The sequence below is a fragment of the Pleurodeles waltl genome, chromosome 5 (assembly GCF_031143425.1).
Source record: "Pleurodeles waltl isolate 20211129_DDA chromosome 5, aPleWal1.hap1.20221129, whole genome shotgun sequence".
In the NCBI taxonomy this organism is placed as follows: Eukaryota; Metazoa; Chordata; class Amphibia; order Caudata; family Salamandridae; genus Pleurodeles; species Pleurodeles waltl.
This window is the reverse complement of record NC_090444.1, coordinates 318950784-318977686: the sequence shown is the minus strand read 5'-3', so window position 1 is coordinate 318977686 and position 26903 is coordinate 318950784. Positions and strand designations below refer to the sequence as shown.

General features: G+C 40.1%; 1 protein-coding gene across 27 annotated transcripts in view; it reads left to right on the top strand.

Annotated features, from left to right (window-relative positions):
- Nucleotides 1-26903, top strand: part of NRXN1 (neurexin 1) — a 1474248-nt gene that overhangs the window by 1410878 nt on the left and 36467 nt on the right. For 2 of the 27 annotated variants that reach the window (XM_069234071.1, XM_069234070.1), the window contains exon 1: nucleotides 7665-7806. The exons of the other annotated variants lie outside the window; for them this stretch is intronic. In XM_069234071.1, the coding sequence (XP_069090172.1) occupies nucleotides 7774-7806 (33 nt within the window). In that variant the 5' untranslated portion in view covers nucleotides 7665-7773. Of the gene's footprint in view, nucleotides 1-7664; nucleotides 7807-26903 lie in introns of those variants that run through there. 27 annotated transcript variants of the gene reach the window in all.

The following is a 26903-nucleotide window of genomic DNA, read 5'->3' as shown; positions in this document are numbered from 1 at the left end:
CATGAATACTGCACTATGGTGGTCATTCTGACCCTGGCGGTCTTTGACCGCCAGGGCGGAGGACCGCGGGAGCACCGCCGACAGGCCGGCGGTGCTCCAATGGGGATTCCGACCGCGGCGGTAAAGCCGCGGTCGGACCGGCACCACTGGCGGGGTCCCGCCAGTGTACCGCGGCCCCATTGAATCCTCCGCGGCGGCGCAGCTTGCTGCACCGCCGCGGGGATTCCGACCCCCCCTACCGCCATCCAGATCCCGGCGGTCGGACCGCCGAGATCCGGATGGCGGTAGGGGGGGTCGCGGGGCCCCTGGGGGCCCCTGCAGTGCCCATGCCACTGGCATGGGCATTGTAGGGGCCCCCGTAAGAGGGCCCCTACATGTATTTCACTGTCTGCTGCGCAGACAGTGAAATACGCGACGGGTGCAACTGCACCCGTCGCACAGCTTCCACTCCGCCGGCTCGATTCCGAGTCGGCTTCATCGTGGAAGCCTCTTTCCCGCTGGGCTGGCTGGCGGTCTGAAGGCGACCGCCCGCCAGCCCAGCGGGAAAGTCAGAATTACCGCCGCGGTCTTTCGACCGCGGAACGGTAACCTGACGGCGGGACTTTGGCGGGCGGCCTCCGCCGCCCGCCAAGGTCAGAATGAGGGCCTATATCTGTTAAATATTTGAATCCAAAACTGCACGACTGCAGAAATGGATAGGATCGATTAAAGTAAATATTTTAAGACATAAACAATAGAATGTAAATCTTACGAAAAAATAGACTATTACAATCAAATAAACATAAAGAAATACTTATTCTGTAGTTTCTCTGCCCCCATTTTCGTTAGGTAAATGAATCGGCCACGGTAAAGGAAGTGATTTTATCCCAAATTCAACGAGCTGCACAAACTCAAACTTTATAAAAAATACTTTTCTTTTTGACATATAATTTAATGGTTCTGAATTGTGCTCTCTGTGTTTTCGGTTCTTAGTGCCTCTGTTTAAACTCCCTTCTGTTTCCTTGGGAAATGGCTACAATGAAAGGGTTTTACTGAGCTGGGCTTGATAATTGAATGGTAGAGTGATTAGGAGTAATCTAATTGCTTGTCTAATAACATTAAAAAGAAATGAAAGCAGGATTTGATGTCTCGCCGAACGAAAGATGATTTGTTTGAAATGCACTGCTTTCTCTCATTCTCTGCGGTGCAGTGTTGGAATGCAGCTGACGGTTGTTGTTTGTTTACTGCTGCTCACAAACTGTGACCAACCAAAGAAGACATAAAGTACTGTATCCTCTGAAAAATATAACTACGGTTAAAGATGAACTTTCATTTCTGCAGTAATCAGCAGCCGTTGTGGTTGGCTGGCTTAATGACAAGCAATTCCTACCGCTCATCTTTTCTTCTCTACTCGCCGTAAAAATAGGTATTTCTAATTTCTTCATATATTTAAAGCAACGCTTTGTTCTTTGAGGAGCGCGTGTTATTTCGCCAGATGGGTGTACACAAGCACATGCATGTACGCCCTCATGCACATTTACATACATGTGGGAGTTTGTAGCAGCGGTGACCTGAACCCATTAGACCAAAAGATGGCAAGAAAACTCAGCCTTCCATCTCTTCAAGGTCAATAAATTGAACACAAGACATAGATATCAAAGACATGTGGCATGTTTTACACCCCCTGGACGATTTTAACATTAACACAGTGTGCAAGAAACAGCAGTCTATTCTATATCGATGATTTACATATGTAGAGCATAATATTACTGCAAAGTCAATTGGCTCTGTAACTGTTAGAAACCTTACATTGCAGTCATATCTGTGAGGTCCATTGTAATATTTTTCTATTGCTGACGAGTGTAGATGAAAACCAGTTGCCCCTGTGTGACTAAGTTGGAAAAGAGGAACATTAGTCAGCTAGCCAGTGTCCCTCCGATGAAAGTACTGCCAAATGATTAAAATTAACAGAACGACTGCACAGAAAGAGGTCGTAAAGTGTACTGCTATCGATGGAGGCTTCCTAAGAAACACAATAAAAGGGTCAGTGAAAAAGCAACACATTTCCCATCACACTTGTTAACCAATATTGCATTCACTAGATTCTTCAGCCTTTTCTTGTAAGAGAAATGTCTCTACGGATTGATGTATCGAGAATGAACTGAAAGAGTGGATCGAAGAACAATACGTGTATCTTCATTAATTTCCTCAAGCAACAATCAAGTTATTTTCTGACATATGCCCTAATTAAGACTTCGGTAGACGGAAAAGGCCATCCGCCGAAGTCCTGCGATCAGGATACTGCCAGTGCTGTCCCCTTCTTGAGGTCCCTATTACAAGTTTCCTGCTTGGCCAGCAGGTGGAAACAAAGTTTCCGCCCGCTGGCCCAGCAGGAGACAGCCCACTACATTGACGTTGGCTCATAACTGAGCCAGCGGCAATGTTTCAGTGCCTAGGGTGCACCAGCACCCGTTCTGCTTTTCACTGTCTGCAAAGCAGTGAAAAGAGCGACAGGGCTGGCCTTGGGTGTCCCTGCACTGTTCATGCCAAGTGCATGGGGAGTGCAGGGGCACCCATGGGGCCCCCTGCACCCCGTCTCTGCCAGACTTTACATGGAGGTACTACCACCATGTAAATGATGGCAGAGAGGGGGTCATCATCCTCAGGGCAGCGTTGCTTGCAGCGCTGCCCTGGCAGATTAGGACCACCAACACTGCCAGCCCCTCCAGTGGTGGAGAAGTGGTGGTGCTTGCTGTCCGACCTTGGAGCAACCGCCATGGTCATAATTGTGGATGTCGGACCACCACATTGGTGGCGGTAAGAACACCACCACAGTCCTCGTGGCCTTAAGACCACCAGGGATGTAATGAGGCCCATAGTGCATAAATAACATGCTGTACTTCACTGTATTTATAGAATGACCTCACACCCTATCCTTCTCAGATAAGGCACCATAGGGAAATTAGCCTACCAATAAGTCTCATGAAGAAGCTGCACTGACCACCAAATCAAGACCACCGGACGTGTTTGATCCTGCTGAAACGTGATCATGTGAAACCAGCACTAAAATCCCTCTTTTCACTTCTGATGGAGTCCAGGACAAGGTTTGGACTATTCTCTGCACTCATGCACAAAGTCTCCTGTGACAAAGACTCTATGTAGCTGCAAAAATTGGCAGCACGTTACTCCCCAGCCACAAATGTACTACACCCACCACTCACTTAATCCTTCAATGCTGTTTAAACCAGAATATGCACAATTGGAAATCATTGAAACTGCAGGATGATACAAATGCCCTGGGCCTAATTCTGAGGAAAACTCCAAACTACCTATAATTCACAAAGCTTCTTGCCATGCTACTGTTCAATATGTTATTCGATTTAAGGGGTGCCTTTAAGGCAGTGGTGAGAGAATACTGGATAGAGGTTCTTCTGTGCATTCAAATGAGCCTTATCTGTACCTGGTCAGTGGCTTTACCTAGGTTTTTTGTATATTTGAACACATGGATGTGTAAATACAGATAAGGATGTGGTATTTAAGGGCATTTAGTTATGACTCTCTGGTGACTTGATTTTATGTTGCAGCTTAAGCTGTGGTTAGGAAATCAGGGTGCAGTCATTGCACTGTACTTACATTGTGGGCTATGAAGATTAGCATATTTTGATGCAGAGGTTACAGCCCCTGCCAAAAACTGGAGGCGTGTTGATGCAATGTGAAATAATGAGGTAATGTGGATGTTTTCAGTCCACACCATCAAATGCTCCCTTTTAGCCCCACTCCTTTGGCCCTCATCGCAGTACAAACTGGAGGAGTGGGTTGTGGTGGTGTGCCCTAAAACACAATCACTTGCATTGTTTTTTTATGTTTAATTATGATCACCTGGGAAGACACTCCCCATTTGAGCACAATTGAAATTACAAGCATTGTAATGCAAGCTGCAATGAATAAATACGTCCCTGCTGCTTAAATTAAGGGTACCAGCCTTTTGAACATCATATATTTAAACAAACGCATTGCCCTGTCACTTGCTGTACAGTTCAGCCCCTAAATAATCTGGTCTGATCATTTAGGCCCTGTTCAGTGTCACAACGGTTGGCACAGATGCCTACATCATTGTTGCTGTAGCAGATGTATGCAATTGTAGAGCACCTGCTCCCCTACATGGGTTCTGCACTCACTCCAAAACCTTATTTGCACACAAGTATACAATATGTCCAATGTTGTCTTGAGGATTTTTTGGGCACTGGCATGACATATTTTGGGGGGCCCTGTTTGGAACAACCTTGCATTTCATTGCTCATTTTCTGCTCATTTAAGAAGGAATGATATGAGTTAAACTTAGAAACTCAGTCACAAAAAAACTGTTGAAATATGTTTTTCTGGGGGACAGCAAAACTCTTAAGACAATAGACAAAACAAAAACAGGGAAAGGGTTAGGGGTAGGCATAAAGGAAAGAGGTTGAAGTATAGACAGAGAAGTGAGATAGAGAAGGTTTGCTTTCCCAGGTGGACCCTTGGATGGTAGGGGCCCTGGACAATTGCCCAATTTGCCTTTGCCTTAAAACGTCTCTGAATATGTCACAAGTTTATTGCACTCCTCTGACTGCAATAGGAGCCTCAGTGCTTTATACCTTGTTCAGGTTTTGTCAGGAGAATTGAAGCATATAATCAAATCCAATAGCTTTGCACCTTAGCATTTTCTGAACTGTCTAGCCATAGTTTGGCAGAAGGTGGGTCCACCTACAAGCTGTACTCTCTGGAGGTATGCCTAAGGACGTCAGTAGTTACAGTGACTCAGACCGCAAAAACAGAAAAATCTGGCTGTTTTCGGTGGCTTTGAAACATTTTCTAAACGGTGTGAACTCTAGATCAACCCTCCACCCCAATAAATGTAAATATTTACATTATAGATGTATGTAGTAATGGCGTTGTGAAAACTCTGCTTTTGCAGCTTAAGCAGGGGTGGAGTTGACACTTGGTTATTTATAAACCTGTCACGTCTGCAGCCCTACAAACAAAAGCTTTAAAACAACTAAAGTAAGGGACAACAATAATAGAAATCAGTTGAGCAAATGTAATCGCAGCAAAGAAAAAATACAAAAAGAGAGGGAAAGAAAGAGAAAGAGAGAAAGAGGGCTGGAAGGCAACGGGAAAGGAAGGACATATGAAAACAAGGAATGAAATTATGACAGGATGCAGGGGTCAACACAATGACGTGGTGGATGGAAGGGTGAAAGGACTGATGCATGAAAGGGGAAAACGACATTTGTGACATTTGCTTGGGTAGTTGAAATTAAGTGTCTGGAATGGTAAAAGGTTGGATGAACATATGGATGGATAGGTGGATTGATAAAAGGAGGGTGAATAGAAAGATTGATAACAATTGACAGGAAAAAGGAAGAATGAATGGCTGGAAGTGTGAATGGAAGGATGGATGGAAGACCAATGGTTAAAGGGTGGATGAATGGATGGAATGATGAAACTGGATGGAAGCATTAAAAGATGGATAAATAGATAGATGTATGAAAGTTGTAAAGGGTGGAGAGGTAGGTGGATGGAAGGTAGGATGAAGGGACATCTTCTAGCATGGGTAGAGAATACACCCTTTTTTACCCAATACAATTGAATTTATGAATCAAAGTGGGGGTATTTTAATTTTCTGGCTACTCCCTTGGTGTGTAGGCATGCAAGCACATTTACAGTTACTAATTAATTAGCTTTTCGGTTCCTGATGGGAAATGTAAAAGGGAAATATCACATCAAGCCAAATTCAATTCCCCTCTCCAATTAATGTATTGTGAACTACATTCCACAGAAAAAGCGTCCCACACCTAATGTACAATGTTTTAATGCCACCTCATTATAAAGCATGGCGAGCAGTTGTGAATTGTTCCAATGTAGAGAATGTTCAGGTCTGTGCAGTTTCCTTCTAATAACATTAATGCGTGAAACTGTCGCTTTGAAATTAATGAGTCTGACATTTTAGGGGTTCTGCAGAGAGTGAAAAAATGTGGACCGAAACTATTCTGTTAGACAGGAAATGTTCCAAGAAAGAAAACTGATTTTAGTTCATTACTCTCATGATACATAGTGCCTTCAAATACAGAAAAAATACACCACTCTTAGTTTCCACATTAAACATTTTCTTCATGAGCACTTTAAGCAAGGATTTACACTATTTGCCCCAACCTTATCTATAACTGCAGGTACATCTCCCAACGTGTCTCATATGGCAGCCATGATACCTCTTGTTTCTCGATGATGGACATTATTTTCATTCACATTTCACAATGAGACTTGAGACACATGGCCTATATTCCTGGGCTTTTGGTGCAGGACAGCACCACGTCACCTTGCTGTGCTGTCCTGCATCAAAGGGAAAGGGCAGGAATGTGCTGCATCTATCGCATATGGCGCATTCCTGTCATTTCCCACTGCACTTGCTCTATTTTGGCAGCCTAGCGCCAGAGCTGGCACGCTTACACCATGGTGCAAGGGTTTCTGCGTTGGTGTCAGGATTGTTTTTGTGAAAGAACTGGCACCTTCCTGCACAACAATCCAGGGAGGTTGAAGAAACAAGGAGAAAGAAAAATATTTTTCCTCGTTGAACCTCCCCTGGAATGGCGTAAGGTTTTGGCTCACCCTCAGTTTTACAAGCTCTTGTAAATCTGGGAATGTGTCAAAATCCATGGGTGTTGCATAAGACCACCCGCCACAAAGGCCATGGAATGCCTCCCTTGCGCAGAGCAAGGCACTGCAGCAATTTACGCTCCCTTGCCTTCCTCCATATCTATGAGGCCATTCAAAGCTATGCAAAGTGGCTTTATGGGCCTCATGGATATGATTTAAAGATTTGCGCCACAGATGCGTCACAATAAGTGATGTGATGGAGGCTCGTAAAAATGCCTCTATGTGCTTATATTACAGTCATGCTTTTATTGGTCATGCTTACAAAAAATTAGCAATTTACTTTGAATTATGTTTGGTAGTGTGTTTAAAACACACACATCTGGAAGCCTAATTGGGAAGAAAGAATAACAATAAACCTCTAATGTTGCATAATTAGCTTTAAAAAATCATAGCATAAAGGAGCTCATTAGAAGCATGACATGCGAAAAATGTCATTCATTAGCGTAGGAAAAGGCTCTAATTACAATTATAGAGCTAAAGGCATTTCAATAAAAGGAGTCTTACTTTAATTGTACGGTTTTGTTGTCCGTTTAATGGCAAACAAATTCCGCACTAAACTGTAGCAATACATCCCGACTATGTGTGAAAGTCAGGCAGGATGCTCGAATGTCCAGTGGTACAGTTCTGCCCACTTAACACGGCGATGAGGAGATGAGTGTAATGACTTCCATTGAAATCTAGTTATGCATGGAGCCGAACCACGCTGCAAGGTTCCTCGCGCCACTGTAAAATTGATAGCAGCGGAAAAGGTGGGCTGATCATCCTGCGCTGCTGTGATTTTTTTCCCAGCACCTTATGGTGATGTACAGTATTCCTCGTCTGCAGAACAAACTGCAGCATCTTCTCCTCCCGCGGCAGCGCGGCCGCCATTGGCTGCCCGCTGACACGTGACGGTCGGCAGCCCCACTCTTCTCCTCGCACTCGTCTGTATGCAGGGCACTGATAGGCCAGGCGGATGCGCAGGCAATTTATCATCTTCATCTCCCACTGAGTCAGGGAGCTCTCCTGTCACCAGTATTGATTTCAGAGGATGGACAAAATTTCCTAGGATTTCCATTACGAATTAAGAAAAAAGCTCTAAGCTCGCAGGGTAGCCAGGCAGACATGGATATGAGATGGCACTGTGAAACCTCTCAGGTAGCTTCTTCTATCACAGCCGACGCAAGGCACAGGCTGAGCACTGCAGCATGCAGGGTTTAAGATAACATTATTATTGTAAGAGCACCACGAACAAACGCACCGGCGGCGGCACCGTGTCTTTTTTTGTCATCGCTTTCCGTGAAGAATGCATGCGATTTATAATTATCAGAGTTCGCGTTTACCTACAGAAAAAGGCTTTCAATGCGTGTTTAGTTGTAGAATCGAGCGTTAAACTCGAACTCGCATGATTTTTTTTCTGTTTTATTTTCAGATGGGCAATATCTTATAGCATGTATCTTTCTCCAAATAAAATCTTTGCGGGAGGGACTAAGCAAATCTGCTCTTTGTACTTGCGGGGGATGTTTATTTACTGTATTGCGCTAGCAGTGTAGAAGCGGGAAATGCGTTAATCCCGTCACTTGCACGCTATTTTATGCACGGCGTTATTTTTACTCACCGATTGCAGAACTACATTTTTGTCACACTTACAGCATGTTATTGACAGAAAATGGACACAAATGAATGTCTGTACTTGTATTTAATCAAATTTCAATGGTATTTAAATATTAAAAGGCATATCTGTGATAAAATGCTGCAAATTATGCAATTAATTTGGCATACTAATGCATGTTTTTAAGATGAACATAGCTGCATACGTATCTCTTGGATAGATGTTGAGTCATTTTGAAAGGACACTTTGACCGGAGCGTCATATTAACAAGTCCACGGATACATTTTTAAAATGCATAATTAAGAATCGTTGAGGATACCTACGTAAATAAGGGTATATGTAGGTGTATGCAGTTTGATGTTAGAGATAGAGATCAATTCTTTACAAACATATCTGCCTTTCCAGATTCACGAAGTGCTTAAGTGTGTGAAAGCTCGAATCCTGTAAATAGGCAACCAGTTTTTTTTTTTTTTAATCACAATTCTGCAAGAAATAGTCAAGATATAATATTGGGCTATTGATCCTTGGACATGGCAGTGACAAATAACACAGACAGCAACAAAACAATAGAAAGAGAATCGTGGGGAAAGGATGAGCCACCAGCCATCCCCATAGAGTGCTAAAAGAAACCACATGGTATTTAATCAAAGAGAAGGGATGTATTTTTTCTGTTCCATCATTAGGATCTTTTGGTTATATCTTGCACAGCCAAGAATTAAAACACAATTTTAATGCACCGAACAATTACAAAATATCCGTCAAGTGAATGCATTATTTCACTTTGTAGTAGAATGTTTGATCAAGAGTTCCATGTACAATTCAGTCTGTTCTGGCCCATCAATCTTGTATTATATTGAAATGAACACGTTTCTCCGGTGGAAAAAAACAAAATTATATTGTTTGTATTGTTAGTATATTCCATTCGCTTAGATAAGGATGGAAGTAGTTAACCATTAGTGGTTAACTAAACTTTAAACCATTTTTTGTAAATATATTTCACATTTGCAGTCAAAATGTAGATAATTTTCAATTATATGTTTTGGTCAAAGGTTTGAATTCCACTGGTTCCAGTCAGCTTTTCATCTGTAGGAGAGTAAAAAAAAAGAGTGCTACTGAGGAGGTCAATAAAATGGGAATGACAGATTTGGATCACAATAAATGTCTGTTATTCCACAATACCCTCCAGGTTAACACACTCTTCACAAAAACATGTAATATTATGATATCTTAGTGGTATTACATTTCAACAAATTCTTTCTAAATGACAATATTCTTTTTTCCCATAACTGAGTCTATTTTCATAGCTGGTGTTATATAATGCTCACTTCAAGACAGTGGGAAAAAGTGTCTGATGGCTCCCATTTTTACCATTTACATTTCTGTAAGTATTAGACTGTGGGATTCTATTGGCCTGGCTTCTTGAAGTTTGACTCACTGCATAATATTTTGGTATGAGGAGCAATTTGAAGTGTCACTGAGGGTTCATCCTTAATTAAGGTGAGAAAGTTAAACATTTAGCAAATATATTGTCAAAATAAATTCGGGGACATGATGACATTAAGCTGGTTGACGAAACTGATGTGACAAGCGGGTGAAAAGATGTTGACCCTAGTCTAGCATATATCAATCTTGGTATAAATCATTTTGTGATTATTCAACATTTTGAACAGTAGTTCTTACTTGTGTGTGGGCAACAGAATAAAACAATACAGTAAATGGATTACTGATAACTTCTTGTACTGGACACATGCATTGTGGTTGTAATGAGTCAGGCTTAGCATAGCACCATACAACCTCCAAGCAATCTATTGGAGGATGGATCCTTAATAGGGATACGTTTTCACCTACCATTAGCAATAAGACCACCACCCTAACATAAGGTTCAGTCAAGGTCTCAATACATTAGCCCTAGGCTTAACCTTTGGTTGTTGACTGCGAGCAGGCAAGCTTAACGTAGGAGACAGGTATGTAAAGCATTTAAAAACACCAGAACAGTAAATAAGTAAAAAACAACAAACATAAAAAATCCCACACCAATTTATAATAATAGGAAACATTTTTATCTTTAAAATGACAGAAATACAACATTGTGAACAGGAGATATTAATTTTCAAAGATTACATAAAAAATGTATTTTCTAGTGCTTAAAGGCCAATAGCCAAAACCGGGGACATCTGGGCATGTTAGTCTGGGACCAACTCACAATTTGAGGCCGACCGCAATGAAGCTTGTTTGGGTACACTGATCGGGAGGCCTCAGTCAAAATTTTACCGTCGGACTTAGAAACGTCTGGAGGATTTTGCTATCGACATCGTGCAGTTCTCTCTAGCAAGCTGATTTTGAGGCACCATCATTGTATTTCTTTTCCGTGAGGCCCCAGTCAAATCCTGGAAGTCTGGAGCTCCAGAGCTTTTAGCAGGACAAACTCGAAATTCAGGCCGGGTCACAGTTGAAAGTAGTCGTCTTGACTCTCAACATCAAGTTGGTCCACTTATGGAGCTTTTTCCAAAAGTTGATCTAAACTTCTGGATCTTCTTCCTGACATTCCCCTTGAGGGTTCAAAGTGTCCAAAACACAAATGCAAGGGTCTAGAAGCTCTGACATGTTTCATGGTAGTTTGGAACTACAATTACCCCAATGCATCCTTAAAAGTGAACTGAATGCACTTCAGGCTGGGGACGTCTTGCGGGCGATGGTAGAAGGAAGCTCTATTAATCTATTGCTTTCAGGGAGTCCACTCCTTAATCCTTTTTGAAGGAAGGCAAATTCCTTAAGACTGCAGTTCCAGTGTGCAGCAGGAGCAGTTCTTCAGAGAGCAGTCCTTTGGGGTGCAGAGCAGGGTTCCAGCAGGGCAGTTCTTCTTAACCATGTAGTTTCAGACAACAGATCTGAGTTGCTATGCAGCTCTCACATATGTATTCAATGGTTAGGGGGGATAAACAGAGGGTCCCCTGTCAAATCAATCAATCAGTCAATCAATCAGGAATTTGTAAAGCACACTACTCACCTGTGAGGGTCTCAAAGAGCTGAGGAGGGGAGGGGAGAGAATGAGGCGCTGCAACTGCTCTAACAGCCAGGTCTTGAGAAGTTTCCTGAAGGTAAGGAGGTCTTTGGTCTGGTGCAGGTGGGTGGGACTAGTGGTCCATGTTTTGGCAGTGAGGTGGGAGAATGATCTACCGCCAGTTATAGTTCTGCGAATGCGTGGGACAGTTGGGAGGGCAAGGTCGGCGGATCAGAGATGCCGGGTCAGGGTGTAGAAGGAGAGTCGTCTGTTGAGGTATTTTGTCCGGTGTTGTGCAGTGCTTTGTGAGCGTGGGTGAGGAGTTTAAAGGTGATACTCTTATTGACTGGGAGCCAGTGCAGGTTTTTCAGGTGGTCTATGCTGTGGCAGTGGTGGGGGGATGTTCAGGATGAGGCATGCGGATACATTCTGGATGTGTTGTAGTCTCTTCTAGAGTTTGGCTTTGGTTCCTCTGTAGAGGGCATTGCCCTAGTCCAGCTTGCTGCTTACGAGGGTTTGGGTGAGATGCAGGGTGCCACCCAAAATGATGACAGCTTCCTCCAAAGTGTGGCATATTCTTGTTCCACAAAGCACTGCACTATAAAAATCCAAGATGGAGGATTCCTCTCCAGAGGAGTAAGGCCTGGCTAAACAAACCTACTGGTGTGGCTAATTTCCATTAGCAACCCCCCTCAAGACCATCTGCAAATTCCATTCAGTGACCTGCCATTTGGCTGTGAACTACAGGAAGAGTGGGTAGGCCTAGCTGGCGGCCCTGTCCACTTTGAAGCCCAGTTTGATTTACCCACCCTACTTTCTGGCCTGTGCTCTGCAGCTGCAGAGCTCTCCCCAACAGATGACCTCCGCTCTGTGCAGACCACTTATCACCTCTTCAAAGCAGCTTGGCTAAGCCTTTCAAGGCTGACCAATCAGGAGAGGCTGCTAGAAAGCTGGATTTTGGCTCACAGAAAAGAAAGTCTTATAAATTATCTTCTGCATTAGTTATGATAAATTCAACAGTTGTATGTTGTTGGATTTATAATTGCCAATCTTTCGAGTCCATGAATGATATTTCTAGCTCCTTCCTTGCAATATTTATACTTAAATAAAATATGCCAATGTTAGCCTATGGAGCTAAGTATGTACAGTGAGGAAAAAAAATATTTTATAATGTCACTGCTTATAGTTACATGGCAACCCATGTCTGGGACATCTAAGGAACACATTGAGCTGACTTATATGTATAAATAAGGTAGATTGCCACTTTGGAAGCACCTTTTAATTCAAAGTCGGGTTTTCATACATTTAACTTTTTAAAGAGTCTGCAAAGTAGGGCTGCCTTTGAAAATGACAGCAGACAACACAACACAACTGTGCACATTTCAGTGCAGAAAATCTACTAGGTCTCTAATTCTCCATAACCTACTCTATACTAGGGACTCATAGGTAGCTTGAATCCCCCTTGCCTTATCATATACGAGGGGCTTACAGGGGTCTATCATTGCAAATTATAATTATACCTAATTACTATATACCTTTTCAATCAGAGCACTAGCCCTGGTCCTGATTAGCAGAGCCCAGGACACCGTCGAAGTCAGTTACCACCAGTATCAGTCGGAAAAAATGGGAGTGAACAAGACTAAAAGATGACTTTCTCACACAATTTAATATTATCACCAGAAGAGTACAAGCAATTTAATGTCCAACAATATGAATCCTCTATCAGTCAATGCATTAACACCAAGTTTGAGGGTTGTCAAAGGCTTGGGGCATGTGACATTCATATGTGTCCCTTCCTTATATCATTCAGATAATGTATTGCATTTAATGGAGTACACTAACACTTGTATAATTATTTTTCTACTTTTCTAGCCCATAGATATATATTTTAAAAAAAATGTTTCTAAATGATTACTCTGTACAATTATGGATTAGATTAAGGCAACACAAATAATTAAGGTTATTTTGTTGTCTACAAATCATGGGCTTGTAAGAATATTGCCCACTGAAATTGTTTCAATTAGCCCTCTAAAAACAGGTCTAATTGGTATTAATATTAAAACTGAGACCAATTTTCATTATTTACATTATCGATGATTAAGGGAGATTATCTTAATATAGTCTTGTGAATATAATTACTTTTGGACATTCTGATATGATATGATCATATACAGCACTATGATCAATGACAAGCAGGTGGAATTCTTGCAGGTCCTAGACAATTTTGCAGGGACGTCTGTAGGAATTTTGGATACAGGGATGTTAGAACTGAGAATGTTTTAAGGAAAAGTAAGCCAACATCGCTTTTGCCTCATTACCATTGAGTACAATGTGGCAGATTTATTTTGTAGAAATCATTCAACACCTTTCCACTTTCTATAATTGACCTTGTGCATTAAACTTCATTAATAATGATAAAGACTGTTCTGCAAAATAAATGACTACGGTGCTTTTATGCCTTTTCCAACATGTTAATGAAATCAACAGTGAACTCAATTTTCAGTGGGAATATACATTTCCACAGAAAATTACCATTAAAACTAGCTGACCTCCCACCCCCTAAAACCTAAACTATCCCGACCCTCCACCCCACCCCTATAAACTAAAAGTACCCTGCTCCCCACCCCGCCCCTAAACCTAAACTACCCCGAACCCCCACCCGGCCCCTAAAATTACCGTAAAACTATCACGACCCCCCCCAAACCCCAAAACCTAAACTGCCCCGACCCCCACCCCTAAAACTACCCGGACTGCCCACCTCCATTAAAAGCTAAATTACCCAGACCCCCCACCCCCACCCCACCCATAAAAAGTAAAAATACCCCAACCTCCCACCCGCCCCTAAACCTAAACCACCCGACCCCCACCCCCAAAAACAAAAAGCACCCGCTCCCCCACCCCACCCCTAAAACTAAAAATGCCCTGAACGCCTCTCCCCACCCATAAACTTAAACCACCCCGACCCCCCACCCCCAAAAACAAAACAAAAACCCGACCCCCTACCCCGCCCCTAAAACTAAAAATGCCCCGAACTCCCCACCCCACCCCTAAACCTAAGCCACCCCGACCCCCAACCCCAAAAACTAAAAATACCCCGACCTCCCTTCCCCCGCCTATAAGCTTAAACCACCCTAACCCTCCACCACAAAAACTAAAAATGCCCCGACCGCTCCACCCCACCCCTAAAACAGCATCAGCCCCACTACCTGATCACATCCTCTGATGAAGCAGCGCCCTTCTTCTGTGCCTTAACCACGCATGTGCGTTGTTCAGCACATGCAAAGTTAAGGAACTGAACAAGTAAGTCGTGGTTAAAGAAAGCGTTGTTCCGCTTTCGTTATCCACTGCTTTGTTGTTTGGGAATCATGGCTGGGGATGTTTCCCTTTTGAGTGTGCCTCAAGTATTAGGCACAGTAGTAATAGGTGTTACTATTACCCAGTTTAACGGTACTCAATTTACAAATCTCAAAAAGATCTAAAGTTGTGTTGGGTTTCACAAAATTCTAACTTGTGACGTTCTGATCACTGCATATTTCTGCAGCAAATGTTCAACTCGCTGAGATATCCTGCAATAGAAATTGATCTTTCTGTTGCTAGAACCAATCAAAAGTTGGTATTGTCATGTGAATAGGTAGAGAGATAGCTAGCACTTTGGATACTTATGAGGGCAAAGAATAATGTTCTGATGAACATGACATAAAGAAAGTGAAGAATAAATCACTGAGTCTCTTGAAACCACTGAAGCAGCTAAATGTTGACAACACATTTTTGATAAGAGGGTTAAAAGGATGGCACTTGCAGTTGGGGGGCAGCTTCTTTTACAAAACCTAATAGAGCTGGATTACATTTTTGTAATGGCATTTCTGTCTAAAGAACTGGCTATTCCACAGAATTATTTAAATACTCTCAAGGAGTTTCAAGTACTACGTTGGCCTGTACATAAACAAACAAGTTAGCAACACTGAATCACATGCAGCATTATTAAACCAGAGATAATACTGGCATCTGGTAGAATAATCTTATAATATCAAATACTACAAAATCATTTGATATATCATAACTTTGCATGAGACTGAAGCATTTCTAAAGCCTGCATATATGTCATGTCTCTAAACCAGAAACATATCTAGTATTCTGCACCCGCCCATCCAAACATTCAGTGTATCATAAAAATGTTGGCTTGTGCTGTAATTTTATTTATGACCCATTTTGAAATACTTTGCATAGGATTAAATTATGGTAGCAATTGAGCTCTAGGGATATTTGTATTACGTATCTAGGCTCTGCTGATGGCAATTAGAATAAGGTTTTGTATATGTATTATAATAGCATATTGACGTGACACATGAATGCATCAAGTTGCTGCATGGCAATGGCCTTGGGAATTTGGTATTTTAATAACATACTGCATGATCTTTTAGGATGTACTCAAAGAAAACAAGGATGGAACATAATAACAGTACTATATTCATTAATACCATATCTGCACATATATATGTATATATATAAATATATATATATATATATATAGATCTAATTATCTGGGTGCTGCGGTTCTTACAAAAAACCTATAGTGTTACCTGAATTAGTCACTTCTGTTAAGCATTGTTGTATGTCCACTTTGGACAGCCACTTTAGTAGAATGAATGGCATGCAAAGCGAATTCATGAATTTATTGTTTTAATTTGACAAGGAAAATATTGGCTTGTTAGCTTCAATGTTACAGATCACATGTCCTATTACATTGTATACAGATAAATATGCAGATCAAAAAATGATATAGATTTAATTATTGGGTGCAGATATCCTTTGTACATAAAAATGTAATTAAAGTGATGGTCTGGGTATAAAATGCAGACCCTATACTGTGTAGTTCTGTTTGTGTTCAAATTTTCAATTAAGCAAGCAAGTCTTAATGAAGTGTGAAACATGCTCCTCTTATTCCTGTGTAGTACTCCCTATTAGTAGTATAACCTTGTAATGAATGAATACTTTCAATTAATGTAATGCTGTAGTTTGATCTATTTAATCCTTTCAATCACAAATTAGCTATAATTGTAGTGATGAAAATATGGTGTAATTTACATACTTTGCAAGATTCAGAAAAAATACATTTACACAACCTGTCACGGTGCTGTTTAGAGATGAGTTAGAAATGCTTTCATAACACTTTACTTTTGAATTGGCTGAATGGGAAGACTTGACTGTTCTATGATGAATGTAAAGAACTAGGTAGAGATCTATAAAAATATATTGAACAATTAAAAAGGAAGAATCGTAAAAGTGAATAAGAATAGCTTGTCAAGCCAATGCATGACCAGCAACAATGCAGCAATGAGATTATCTCAAGCATCCTCTGAAAAACTGATAGTGAGAGATTGCCACATTAATCTGAGTATCCTGCATCCTGGCTGGATCTCTTGCAGCATCTTTTTCAGCTCTGGCAACTTTCTTCTGCTTCATGACTGTAGACATCATATTCGTGTTGAGGTTTTTCCAGGGCCTCCTTCAAAACCTTTTGGCCCTTGCACCTTCTTGGCAAAACATTGCTGCAGCACCTCTCTTGATGAGAATTGCCAGTGAGTACCCACAGAAAATGTCTTATTAAAGATGTATCTTTCTTTCAGATCTAAATGGTAGAGCAGTGTCAAGCCACATGAAACAACAATTGAGAAACAAACAAATACAATGACAAAAGCTGCCCTCAACAATAAAGTAAAATATCCAACTTCTTAAGCTTGTGACTGCTCATTTGCAGTCATTCTCTGCTTGGGATAACACAACAGGTCCAGTATGGACCCAACGGTTGAGGCCCATAATGGAACCCTAGAGGGGAACCTAGGAACTAGAGAAGTAAAAGAAAAAAAAAAAATAGTATTAATGAAAATCATTCCCAGCCTACCATTCCTCTTCTGCCGAACATCAGAATACCAATTCCAACTGACTTGAAAACTCATCACCTATTAACTTCCATAGCACCCTCCATGAACCAAGACATATTCACATTTCCACGGTCAACCAGTCCTGTTGCTTATGTTTTTCAAGAAGGCTCTGGCTACCACCAGCTGTTTAAACATGAATTGTTTCCCTTGATGTTCTAACCTGAAACTCAACATGAAACCCATTGATGCCATAAAACCCTCACCACCACTTCCACCTGAACCTCTAGAATACCCCTTTTACTATTCAGACTCTCACAATCAGGTTGCAGAAGAAAAGGAACTTATTTCCATCACGTTCAATGGACTACTTCTTTCTTGCCATTTTCAGAACCTTTCTCTCAATTCCAAATGTCATGACAATCACACTGCTACCCAAAGCTACACTCCTCTTTGTATATGTTCTGGGGAAAAACTAAAGGCATTATTTACCAGTCTTTGCACATTCTCAACCTTGGGCTCAAACAGTTAATTTATCACTGTACTTAACACCTATGCCTGTGCCTCCCCTGGGTTCTATCAGGGGGCAAGAAGCACCTTAAGGTAGGTTCTGTATCATCTGTAATTAAGGAACTCATCTTAATACTAGATTTCATTGAATATGATTTAAACCAAGCTAGTCTAGTTTAGCAGAGGTTGTTTCACTCATTCGGAGTTCTATTGATTCAAACCCAAGCCTTTTTTTTCCCAAAGGGATTTTAGGAGTATTACTAGAGATAATGTACTGTTATAGGTTTCCAGGAGTCCTCTTTTAACCATTTTGGAGTTCTTTATATTCGTTATTCATGTGACATAGCAAACGTTCTTGAACCTATCTGGGTTGATAAGAACATAAAGTTTTGGATTATGCAAATGTATTAAGTCATCATGACTAAACAGTGTTGTGAGAGACATGAGCAACTCAGGATATTTAGAGTATTGTATCAGATTGAATTGGGTCATTCAGGGCTACAGGGATTCAAAATTACAGGATATTTATATATTTTGACTAAGACTTATGTGAATGTGTTTCGGAGCTGAATGTAGGCTGTCAGCATATTTTTTAGCTGACAATTATTTAACTATGGACTCCATAAAGTCAATACTGTTCTGTTAAATGTATATTTCCACTGAAAATTGAGTTCACTGTTTTTTTATTGTGTGTTCAGTCAGTATTTTCTTATGATTTCCCTGATTTCAAAATAAACATTGCCTGCAGCAAGCTAAAATCCATGTTGTCTCCCATACCTTCCAAAACATTTACAAAGTGTGTCTTTGCAATTTCAAAACTGCCTCAATTTGGAAACATGGGCAATTGTTTTAGCTATCAAATTCAGTAATAGGGACCATTTTTTAGTGCATGGGCAGATTTTCCATCCCAGTCTGACTCTGTGGTATGAAGAACTTTATTTAAAAATAAACATGATTGAATTTAAAATGCATTGACTCTATGACATTATACCAAAGAATGTAATCCATCTTAAAGCATCACATAGCATTACAAATATAAGAGGAAGATTATTACTGGCAATGCACGTTCTTCAAACTGTTTTTTATTGATTGTGCAATGGGCTTTGATCATAGATCAGCTGTTATTGTGCATTGGGCACCTCAGGTTAAATAAAAATAATGTATTAGAGCACAGTGCTACCAATCATGGGGCGGGGGGCAATATAAAAATTGCGCCTAGTGCTCACATTCCTGATTTTAAACATTGTGTAAACGTGAATTCTCAATGTATACATCTTTCAATTTAACATTAGTTACAAACTCCACATATTGTTTTTGTTCAGAAATGTACTTTTATTAACACCATTTCTAATGGTTGACATATGGTAAGTGTTTAAAAGGCAGATGCTATATAAAATTCATGGTAACACAAGTGTTTCAACCCATTTTATTGCCATCCTCCTTCCAAATGAAAGCTTACAGTGTATTCTTTACCATTACGGTTTGGCTTTGAAGATCTTCTCCAGCTTTTTTTTCTGTCGCACTCCAACCTTAAATGAGTACTATCTATTTTCAGTTATTTTAGAGATTTCTTGTATTGTTTTTCTAATGACTTTCCATTGACACCTCCAGCATGCAATTTCCATTCCTTTTCCAAACTTTATATTTTGTAAGAGGTTGATTCTGAACTACCACTTTTTGCATTAAAAATTCATTGGATTGCTGCTGTCTTGGTAGCCAATATTTTGCTACAGACTCTAGTGGGAAAAGATGAATATTTGGTGTATTGGTGTTTCATGTCCAGAACAAAATCAAAAGCACAGACAATCAGTAGTAGAATTTGAAACACCTTGTATATTACACCAATAAAGGGAAAGTTATTGCATTAAAGTAAGCCAATCTTTGGGTGTGCTAGTGAGTGTAAAAGGACATTTACAACCCCCATGTTATTGATGATGTTTACTTTTTCACTTTCAGTATTAGACTTTGATGTCTAGTCTTTGTACTTAATTTGCAGGAAATATTGACAGATGAGTTTTGGCTACAATTATACTGCCATCACTACTTACTGTCATTGGTAATTCTGTACCATTGGTATTGCTATATATGTACTATTCTGCTGAGTTTACAAGGTGATGAAGTGTTAATCTGAGTGGAGTGGTAAAATGCTTATGGGGGCATTTGCTGCTTAATGTTGCACCACCTACAGAGACATACAATTTCCTACTTGTTCGCAAAATAATCTAGTTTTGTGTTTCCTTTTAGAATAAATAAATGAATTAAAAAAAGGATAATAGGCATTCTTTAAAAAACGCATCTTCTTCAGATCCCGATCAGTTATGACTGAGCTCATACAAGAGGTGCAGATACACAAATGTTATGTTTTTTATATTTTTTCGATGACTAAGTGTGCCTTGCTTACAATTCCCTCCTGACATTACAGGAATGTGTCACACATACTCATCAAGAAAAAAAAATAAAAAATCTTGAATTGGCGCTTCAAAATTTAATGAAGTAGTTATCAGACTCGATCATGAACCCATGGGCTGCCACCCAACCTTAGCAGCACCATGATGAAGGTGAAAGCCCATAAGCTTGAACAATATTTACTTTCACATTAGTGCCTGCCTGTGGGTTCATTAATGGTTTGTGTTGAAAATCAGATGCATACCAGCATTCCCCTCTGTTGTCAATTGCTTGTGACGCATACTGATAGCTTGACCTGAAGCTACACATGTTGGCATGCATAGCTCCTGCTAGGCCTATCAGCGTGCAGAAAGAGATGGAGAAAATAAAGGAAAGCAACCCGTCCAATCCTGATAGCTCTTGTTTATGTGAGTCTTTGTGGACTCTACAAACCATTGATGAACACCTTTCTTCCTCCTTCAGCTCCTGCTGCACCTACACTGACAATTTGACCTAGAGATGTCGGTGCACAATCCGAGTGTCAGTGTCTGACATCAGAAGCAATGGGAGGAACGAGGTGGTCAGCCCTCCACCATGTGCAGCTGCAATGTATGACAACTCTTGGCACCCTACCATCACACTATTCTTTGTTGCAGTCAAGTATCAGTTTCCGGGAATTAACTTACTCATTTTCAATCATTGGGATTTTTAAGTCAGTCAGAGACCACTGAGCCTGCGTTCCGCGCAACGGTTGTTAAAGCACGTGGATGCACGTTAATTCACCAAAATGCCAGGGGTAGCATAAGTGACATCACATGCCCTTTGACCTTCACTTTCATGCGCGCACACACACATGCCTAAACTAGCACGCACTTTGACAGTTCAACACAATCTCGCTCACATAAACACATTCTTACCCGCAAGGACGCACACAACAGACATTTAAAAACAATTTTCACTTACCAAACTGCCAGGAAAGGTCATATTCCAGCTAACGGACTTCCACTTTTTATTACACTAATAGTAACAAATATAATTGCCGCAGTATGTATATATATATATCTATATATATCTATATATATATATATAGATATATATATATATTATCTACTCTTAGTGTAATAAAAAAATGGACAGAATAGGAGGGTGCAGCCCCAACTGACGTCCAAAAGTACACGCTGCCACTCTGTTCTTGGTACCGATTTTGCCCTCGTTGAGACCAGGGCTCACAAAGGCAGTGCCAGGGGTAACAAGAGGAAAGTCAGAGCTCACAACTGCGACCCCTGGCGACCCCTAAACGACGTCCATGAGCACATGCGTGTTGTAATATTTTGAGACACTTTCTGTGATTTGTATAATGATTTTTCATTTTATTTGGTATAGACCTTGAATAACGATCCACGAGTTGTTCACGCTCTTATTTTATTGTGCCGTGGGCTTTAGTAGTGAAATTAATAGTGGAACTCGGCATTGCATGCATTAATGTAAATCAACATAACAGCGGAAAAATATTTGGTTCCAAGATATTCTTCAGCTAGCTCTCTCTTTGAAATAATCATAACACTGAATTACCAGCGAATTCTAAATTAATTTGACATTGCCTTTAAAAACAAGCCATCATTTTTCTGCATGATTGCAACGATTGTACGTTTATTTTCCCTTTTTAAGCACTTCTGAGTGGAAAGTTGTACACCAAATGGGAATCTGAAAACGCCTGAATAAAAAGTAATTATCACATTAACTCACACACAGAAACAAGGGAGGAAACATGTCAGACGATAAAGTTCTGCTCTGTAGTTGATATATGAGACTTTAAACTGTCTATGCAGATTAAAAAAATATATAATGAAATATCTATGAAAAATAGACCTATCTTTACAAGGCAGTGAAGGAAACCGCTCAGTAAGCCTGAGTTAAAATACTTCTAGATTCGTAAGCCTGACTCCCATGAAAACTTCGATACAAGTCTGCAAAGAGTGAAAGATCTTTGTTTATGCAGGGGTGTCATTTATCCTTCAGAACATTTGCAAATTATGCAGAATTTCCTCACACATGAGTGACACCGATTGTGCAAGTGGTGGGTGTTCTCAGTGGTGTGATTAGGGTGAGGTCAGAAAAATGCTATGCAAATGAAGTAAACATGCATTGTCCACAGCAATCCTCTAAATGTAAAGCTGAATGAGGATGTAAGCGGTGCAGAAGTGTGTGGAAGTGTGAAATTACACCACGCTCACATGGTATATGTGTCTTGTGACTGAGCCACTTCATGAATTTTTTTTTTTAAGGCTATGTTTTCGTGCTCATTCTTTCCAATCCCATGCAAAAGGAATTGGCGCAGTATGGAAACTGCATTCACCAGAAAGCAGGCGCTTATGAGGGGCTTACAAAAATCATAATTTTCATCGCTTTTTTGATCATGAGGAGAACAGGTGTAAATCACTGCAGTTCTTAGTCATGTGTTTTTGAACCCTTGAATTTACAACTTTCATTTAAATATTTCCAAAATCTGGAAGCAGAAAGCATGTGTGTTATTTTATGCCATCATTTCTACATTTCCCTTGCTGCATGCAGTAAGGAGCAGCAACATTATTCTGTTGTTTAGCATTGGTTTAATCTCTCATGCAACAATTTTCATTTATCGGCACTTCTATTTTGTTTCAACCTCACTCCCTTAACGACATACATAGCTTTAAACATTAGACACAGCATGGGAACATTTTAATGAAAATGTGATATCTCGTAGAAATTTCTTTAATCGCTCACCAGGTGAAAAAAACATCATCTTTCATGAGATCTAAAAATAAACCTCTGCTTATGAACTTTTCTAATTGCCAATTTATTGCAAATTCAATTAGAGTTGCTATGCAGTTCAGGGATTCTTTCGCCTGCCTTCAGTACGTACTGAAATTTCATTGTCGAGCAAAGAATACAGGCAATTTCAATGCTGGAAAGCATTGGCAACATAGTTAAATGGCGGGCATCTGCTCAATGCTATTTCCCCAGTATAATGACGTGCCACCCACAGAAGAATGCTCCCATTCCTAACGTATGGAACACAAGAGAAGGGCCTTGAAACATTGCATGAAAGAGGGAATATTTCCAATCTCTTCGAAAAGAAATCGTCAGTGGTTGGATGCAATGGTTCTGTCATTTTGGGACTATGAGATTACATACATTCCTATGTCTGATGGGAATACGTACCTTCTCGGAAACAGCATTTAAAACGGAGCTGGCACTGATTGTAATTAGACTGAAATGCACAGGGCCATTCCATATTCGTTGTGGCTGAAGAGAACGGTTCATTTGTATGCACTTGGCAACGCCTAGTGGGTTTCACAGGGTGAGCATGTGCAGTGTAATGAAAGTCACAACAGGAAGTGAAAGACACAGAAGACGTTTTTAGATGTTCACATCATCAGGGACTTAGGTTGTACATGTAATGTTTTTGTAACAGAAACAAGTGAAATTGCATATCTACGTGCTACGTTTACAATTAGAACTAGATTGTAATATATGCCGTCTAGTATGTTATTATTCATTGTAAATCAACATATTTACAATCTTACTTTATGCGAGAAAATAAGAATGATTTGTGGGAAGGCTGAGTGGGTCTAATAAGTGGCTGGTAGAATAAAGTTACTGCCTCAGCAAGATAAATAATTACCCTTGCATCTGCTACATAAAATATTTACATCTACAATGCATAATGAGCTGGTGCACTGTACAACGCTCTTCTTTGCGCACTTACGACTACCAAATGTCTCAATTTCTTTATTTAACAGTTTGGTCAGATAGACTTTTAGTAAGTATTAGGTCTGAGGGAAACATGCAGCTTTACCTAATGTTTTATGATTCTAGAAATAATTAGAACTGCTCAAAAGGAAGACATCTTAGACAAATGCATTACCACGGAGGTCTTACCTTCTTTTCATTTTACTGTGGTTGAAGCTGTCATTTTTTAGGAGAGCTACTCTAAAGACTTCCCTTCAGTAAATTGGCATCATTTGGTTTGCTCTTATATTAAAGCAGGAATCAGGAAGAAAATAATTCCCTAGATCTGAATTGCAAGACTAGCTCTACTGGTCATTAGACCAGAGAGAAATATCACGCTTTCTCATCTACAAAATGAAATATAATTATATGTGTCAGGTACCTCCTGCACGTGTTAAGTTTTCTTGAAAGGAATGGTAATGACAAAGGAACTTCCATCTTTTGGTGAAAAGTCAAAAATAAGATATTACTACGTCTGAAGTTTGCCAATGGCTTTCAATTTTATTTACATTATATATACAGTATGCTTACGCATGGGGGTTTTCACCCAGCCCTGTCCATCCATTGGATTGCTATTGTGTCATTCAAATTTTTATTCAGCCTACTAAAGAATACAGCACGAGTCAATTAGGGTGTGCACTTCGGCCATTTGCTACCATCACTGCGAGTGACAACATTCTGCCATTTCACATGGAGCTAATCTACATACAAAGTAGTTCATTTCAATACTAGGGACTACTATAACTTGAGTGATTTTAGAGACCAAAATTTATTTTTGCCTTTTAGCCTCTTTTTTATTTTTGGATTGACGAGGGCTCATCACCTTTCCCAACAATAATATTTTGCAAAATAAATGTATACATCTCATGAAGGCAATACCTTAAATGCTGTTATTGTTGGCTAACAGGTTATTAAGTTAAAGCTGAAATTAACTGTAATCCTTCAAAACAATGCAATTAAATAGTCTATGAAATATTAACTTTAATCCCACAATAAATACAATGTAGTAGCTAACACAGTATTAAGGAAAATTGGAGATGTGGAATCCATTCCGAAAACAACAATACCATAGTGCAGCCATAAAAGTTGAGTACCAGAGTGATGCCTTTGACATACCCAATGTACTACTAAATCCACAACGTGGGTTGATTAATACATTGCACTGTTTCATTAATGATGTAATTCTGCAGTATGCCACAGAACCACGTACTCAGTTGCATAGATCCTGTTTTCTATAAGGCCAGTCAGGTTAAGCTAAATTCATAGTGTCAACTTATCTTCACTACTGCTGCAAAATGTAGGGCCATCCTTTGTATAATCTTACTATTGAAGTTATATTACCTAGCATTGTGTGACCTATACAGTATGGGCCAGAAATGTATGAGATGGCCACACAAACTTCACAACCCAGAGAGAATGCCCACATTTCCCCAATAGCTAGGAGACCTGTTAATAGACTCCTGTCTGAAATTTGTATGTGGCTGTCGGGCCCCAATTATTTTGGCTTGTTATGTAGTAAGCTTAAAGTGAGAAACAGTATGGCGTAATCAAGACACGTTTTTAAAAAAACACTGTTTAAAAAAACACTGATTGTGTTTGAAACCAGCCAAACGTATGTAGGTCTGGCTAGTTTTTATCTTAGATAGATCATAGAAAACACTTTGTGCAGTCCTGGCCCACTGTTCAGCCCTGTTGATCATCAATGTCTGGACTGTGAAGCAGTAGTGTGAATAGCTACTTAACACAACAGTTATTATTCAATGCATAGTTTCTTAACTTTGAGAGCAAACCTTATATCCCATGACCCAGATGAACAAACATCTCTTCAATCACAGTTTTGATAAGGTTGAATTTAGAGTGCTTACCTCTGAATTTTAATGATACAATAGTTCTAACAAACTCGCAATTTTGAAAATATTTTAAATCTAAAGTAACAAGGGACATATCCTTGGTTTTTTAATTGATGTCTGTCTGCTCTCTGATAAAAGAATTGATTTCATAAGGCGTAATAACTGTTACTTCCGGGTGTGTGCCAATACAGCAAAGCAGTAGTAAAGCGCTACCCAGTATGAGAGTGCTGCTTGGTGTTTGAATACTGTTGCTGTGACAGGGTGAAGAAACCACTTGGTGTTCCTCTTTTATTTACCATTCACTGCTCTTGGTTGGCTCTCAATAGACGGTGGGACAGGTACCCACAAATTAAATTTTGAACACAAGAAAATATGGTGCGCTGAAGGGTGAATTGCAGGTGGCACTTCTAGAGAAGATAGAGGGAAGTGTAGTCGAGCCCTGCTGATCACCCAAGCATAACTGTACATGATGATAGGGGTACAGGCAGGTGAGTCACAAACAGGACTTTGGTCATCACCTTCTCTATTCTAATAATATTTTCAATGTAAACTTATTTTTCCCTGTACACAGGTTTGCAGCTAATTTAAAAACACCCCAGCTACACATATACTGAAAAATATTGCTAGTGGCTTACAAGTACACTCAAATATCTCATTCTACTCAGTCTTTCTTTACTCAGGATCTCATATTCGCTATCCCCAATCAAAAAACCCAGCCAAAGTTGTGACTAGATAGAACTAAACAAATTAGGAACTATAAGTAAAACGCACATCGGATACGCACTTCGTGACCTGTAATTGCAATGCCCTACATGTTCCTATATTGAGTTTTCAACACTGTTTATTCTGCAACGTCACATGGGTACTTTGTCCCTTAATTTATTACTATTACAGGTACTGTCAATATATAGATGTAGGAACTTATTTTTAAAACGTAACTGCTCATTTTAAGTACATACTCAGCAAGAGGTTGGGACTGGCTGAACATGCAGTCAATCATAGATGAAGTTAAGAATGGAAGGAAATCGCACTAAACACACATCTGCTTCAGTCTTTAGCCCCTTTATGTACGAAGGTAAAATGGACTGAAAATCTTACATGATAAACTGTGTCTTTCAGAAAGTGGATTACTATTTTGGGAAGGGGCCAATTTTCCAAAATTATTAAATATACCATGGTAGTGCACTTCACAGCTCGTAAAGAAACTTTGTTCAGCCCCTGAAGCTGTGACACAGGCAGCAGGCAAC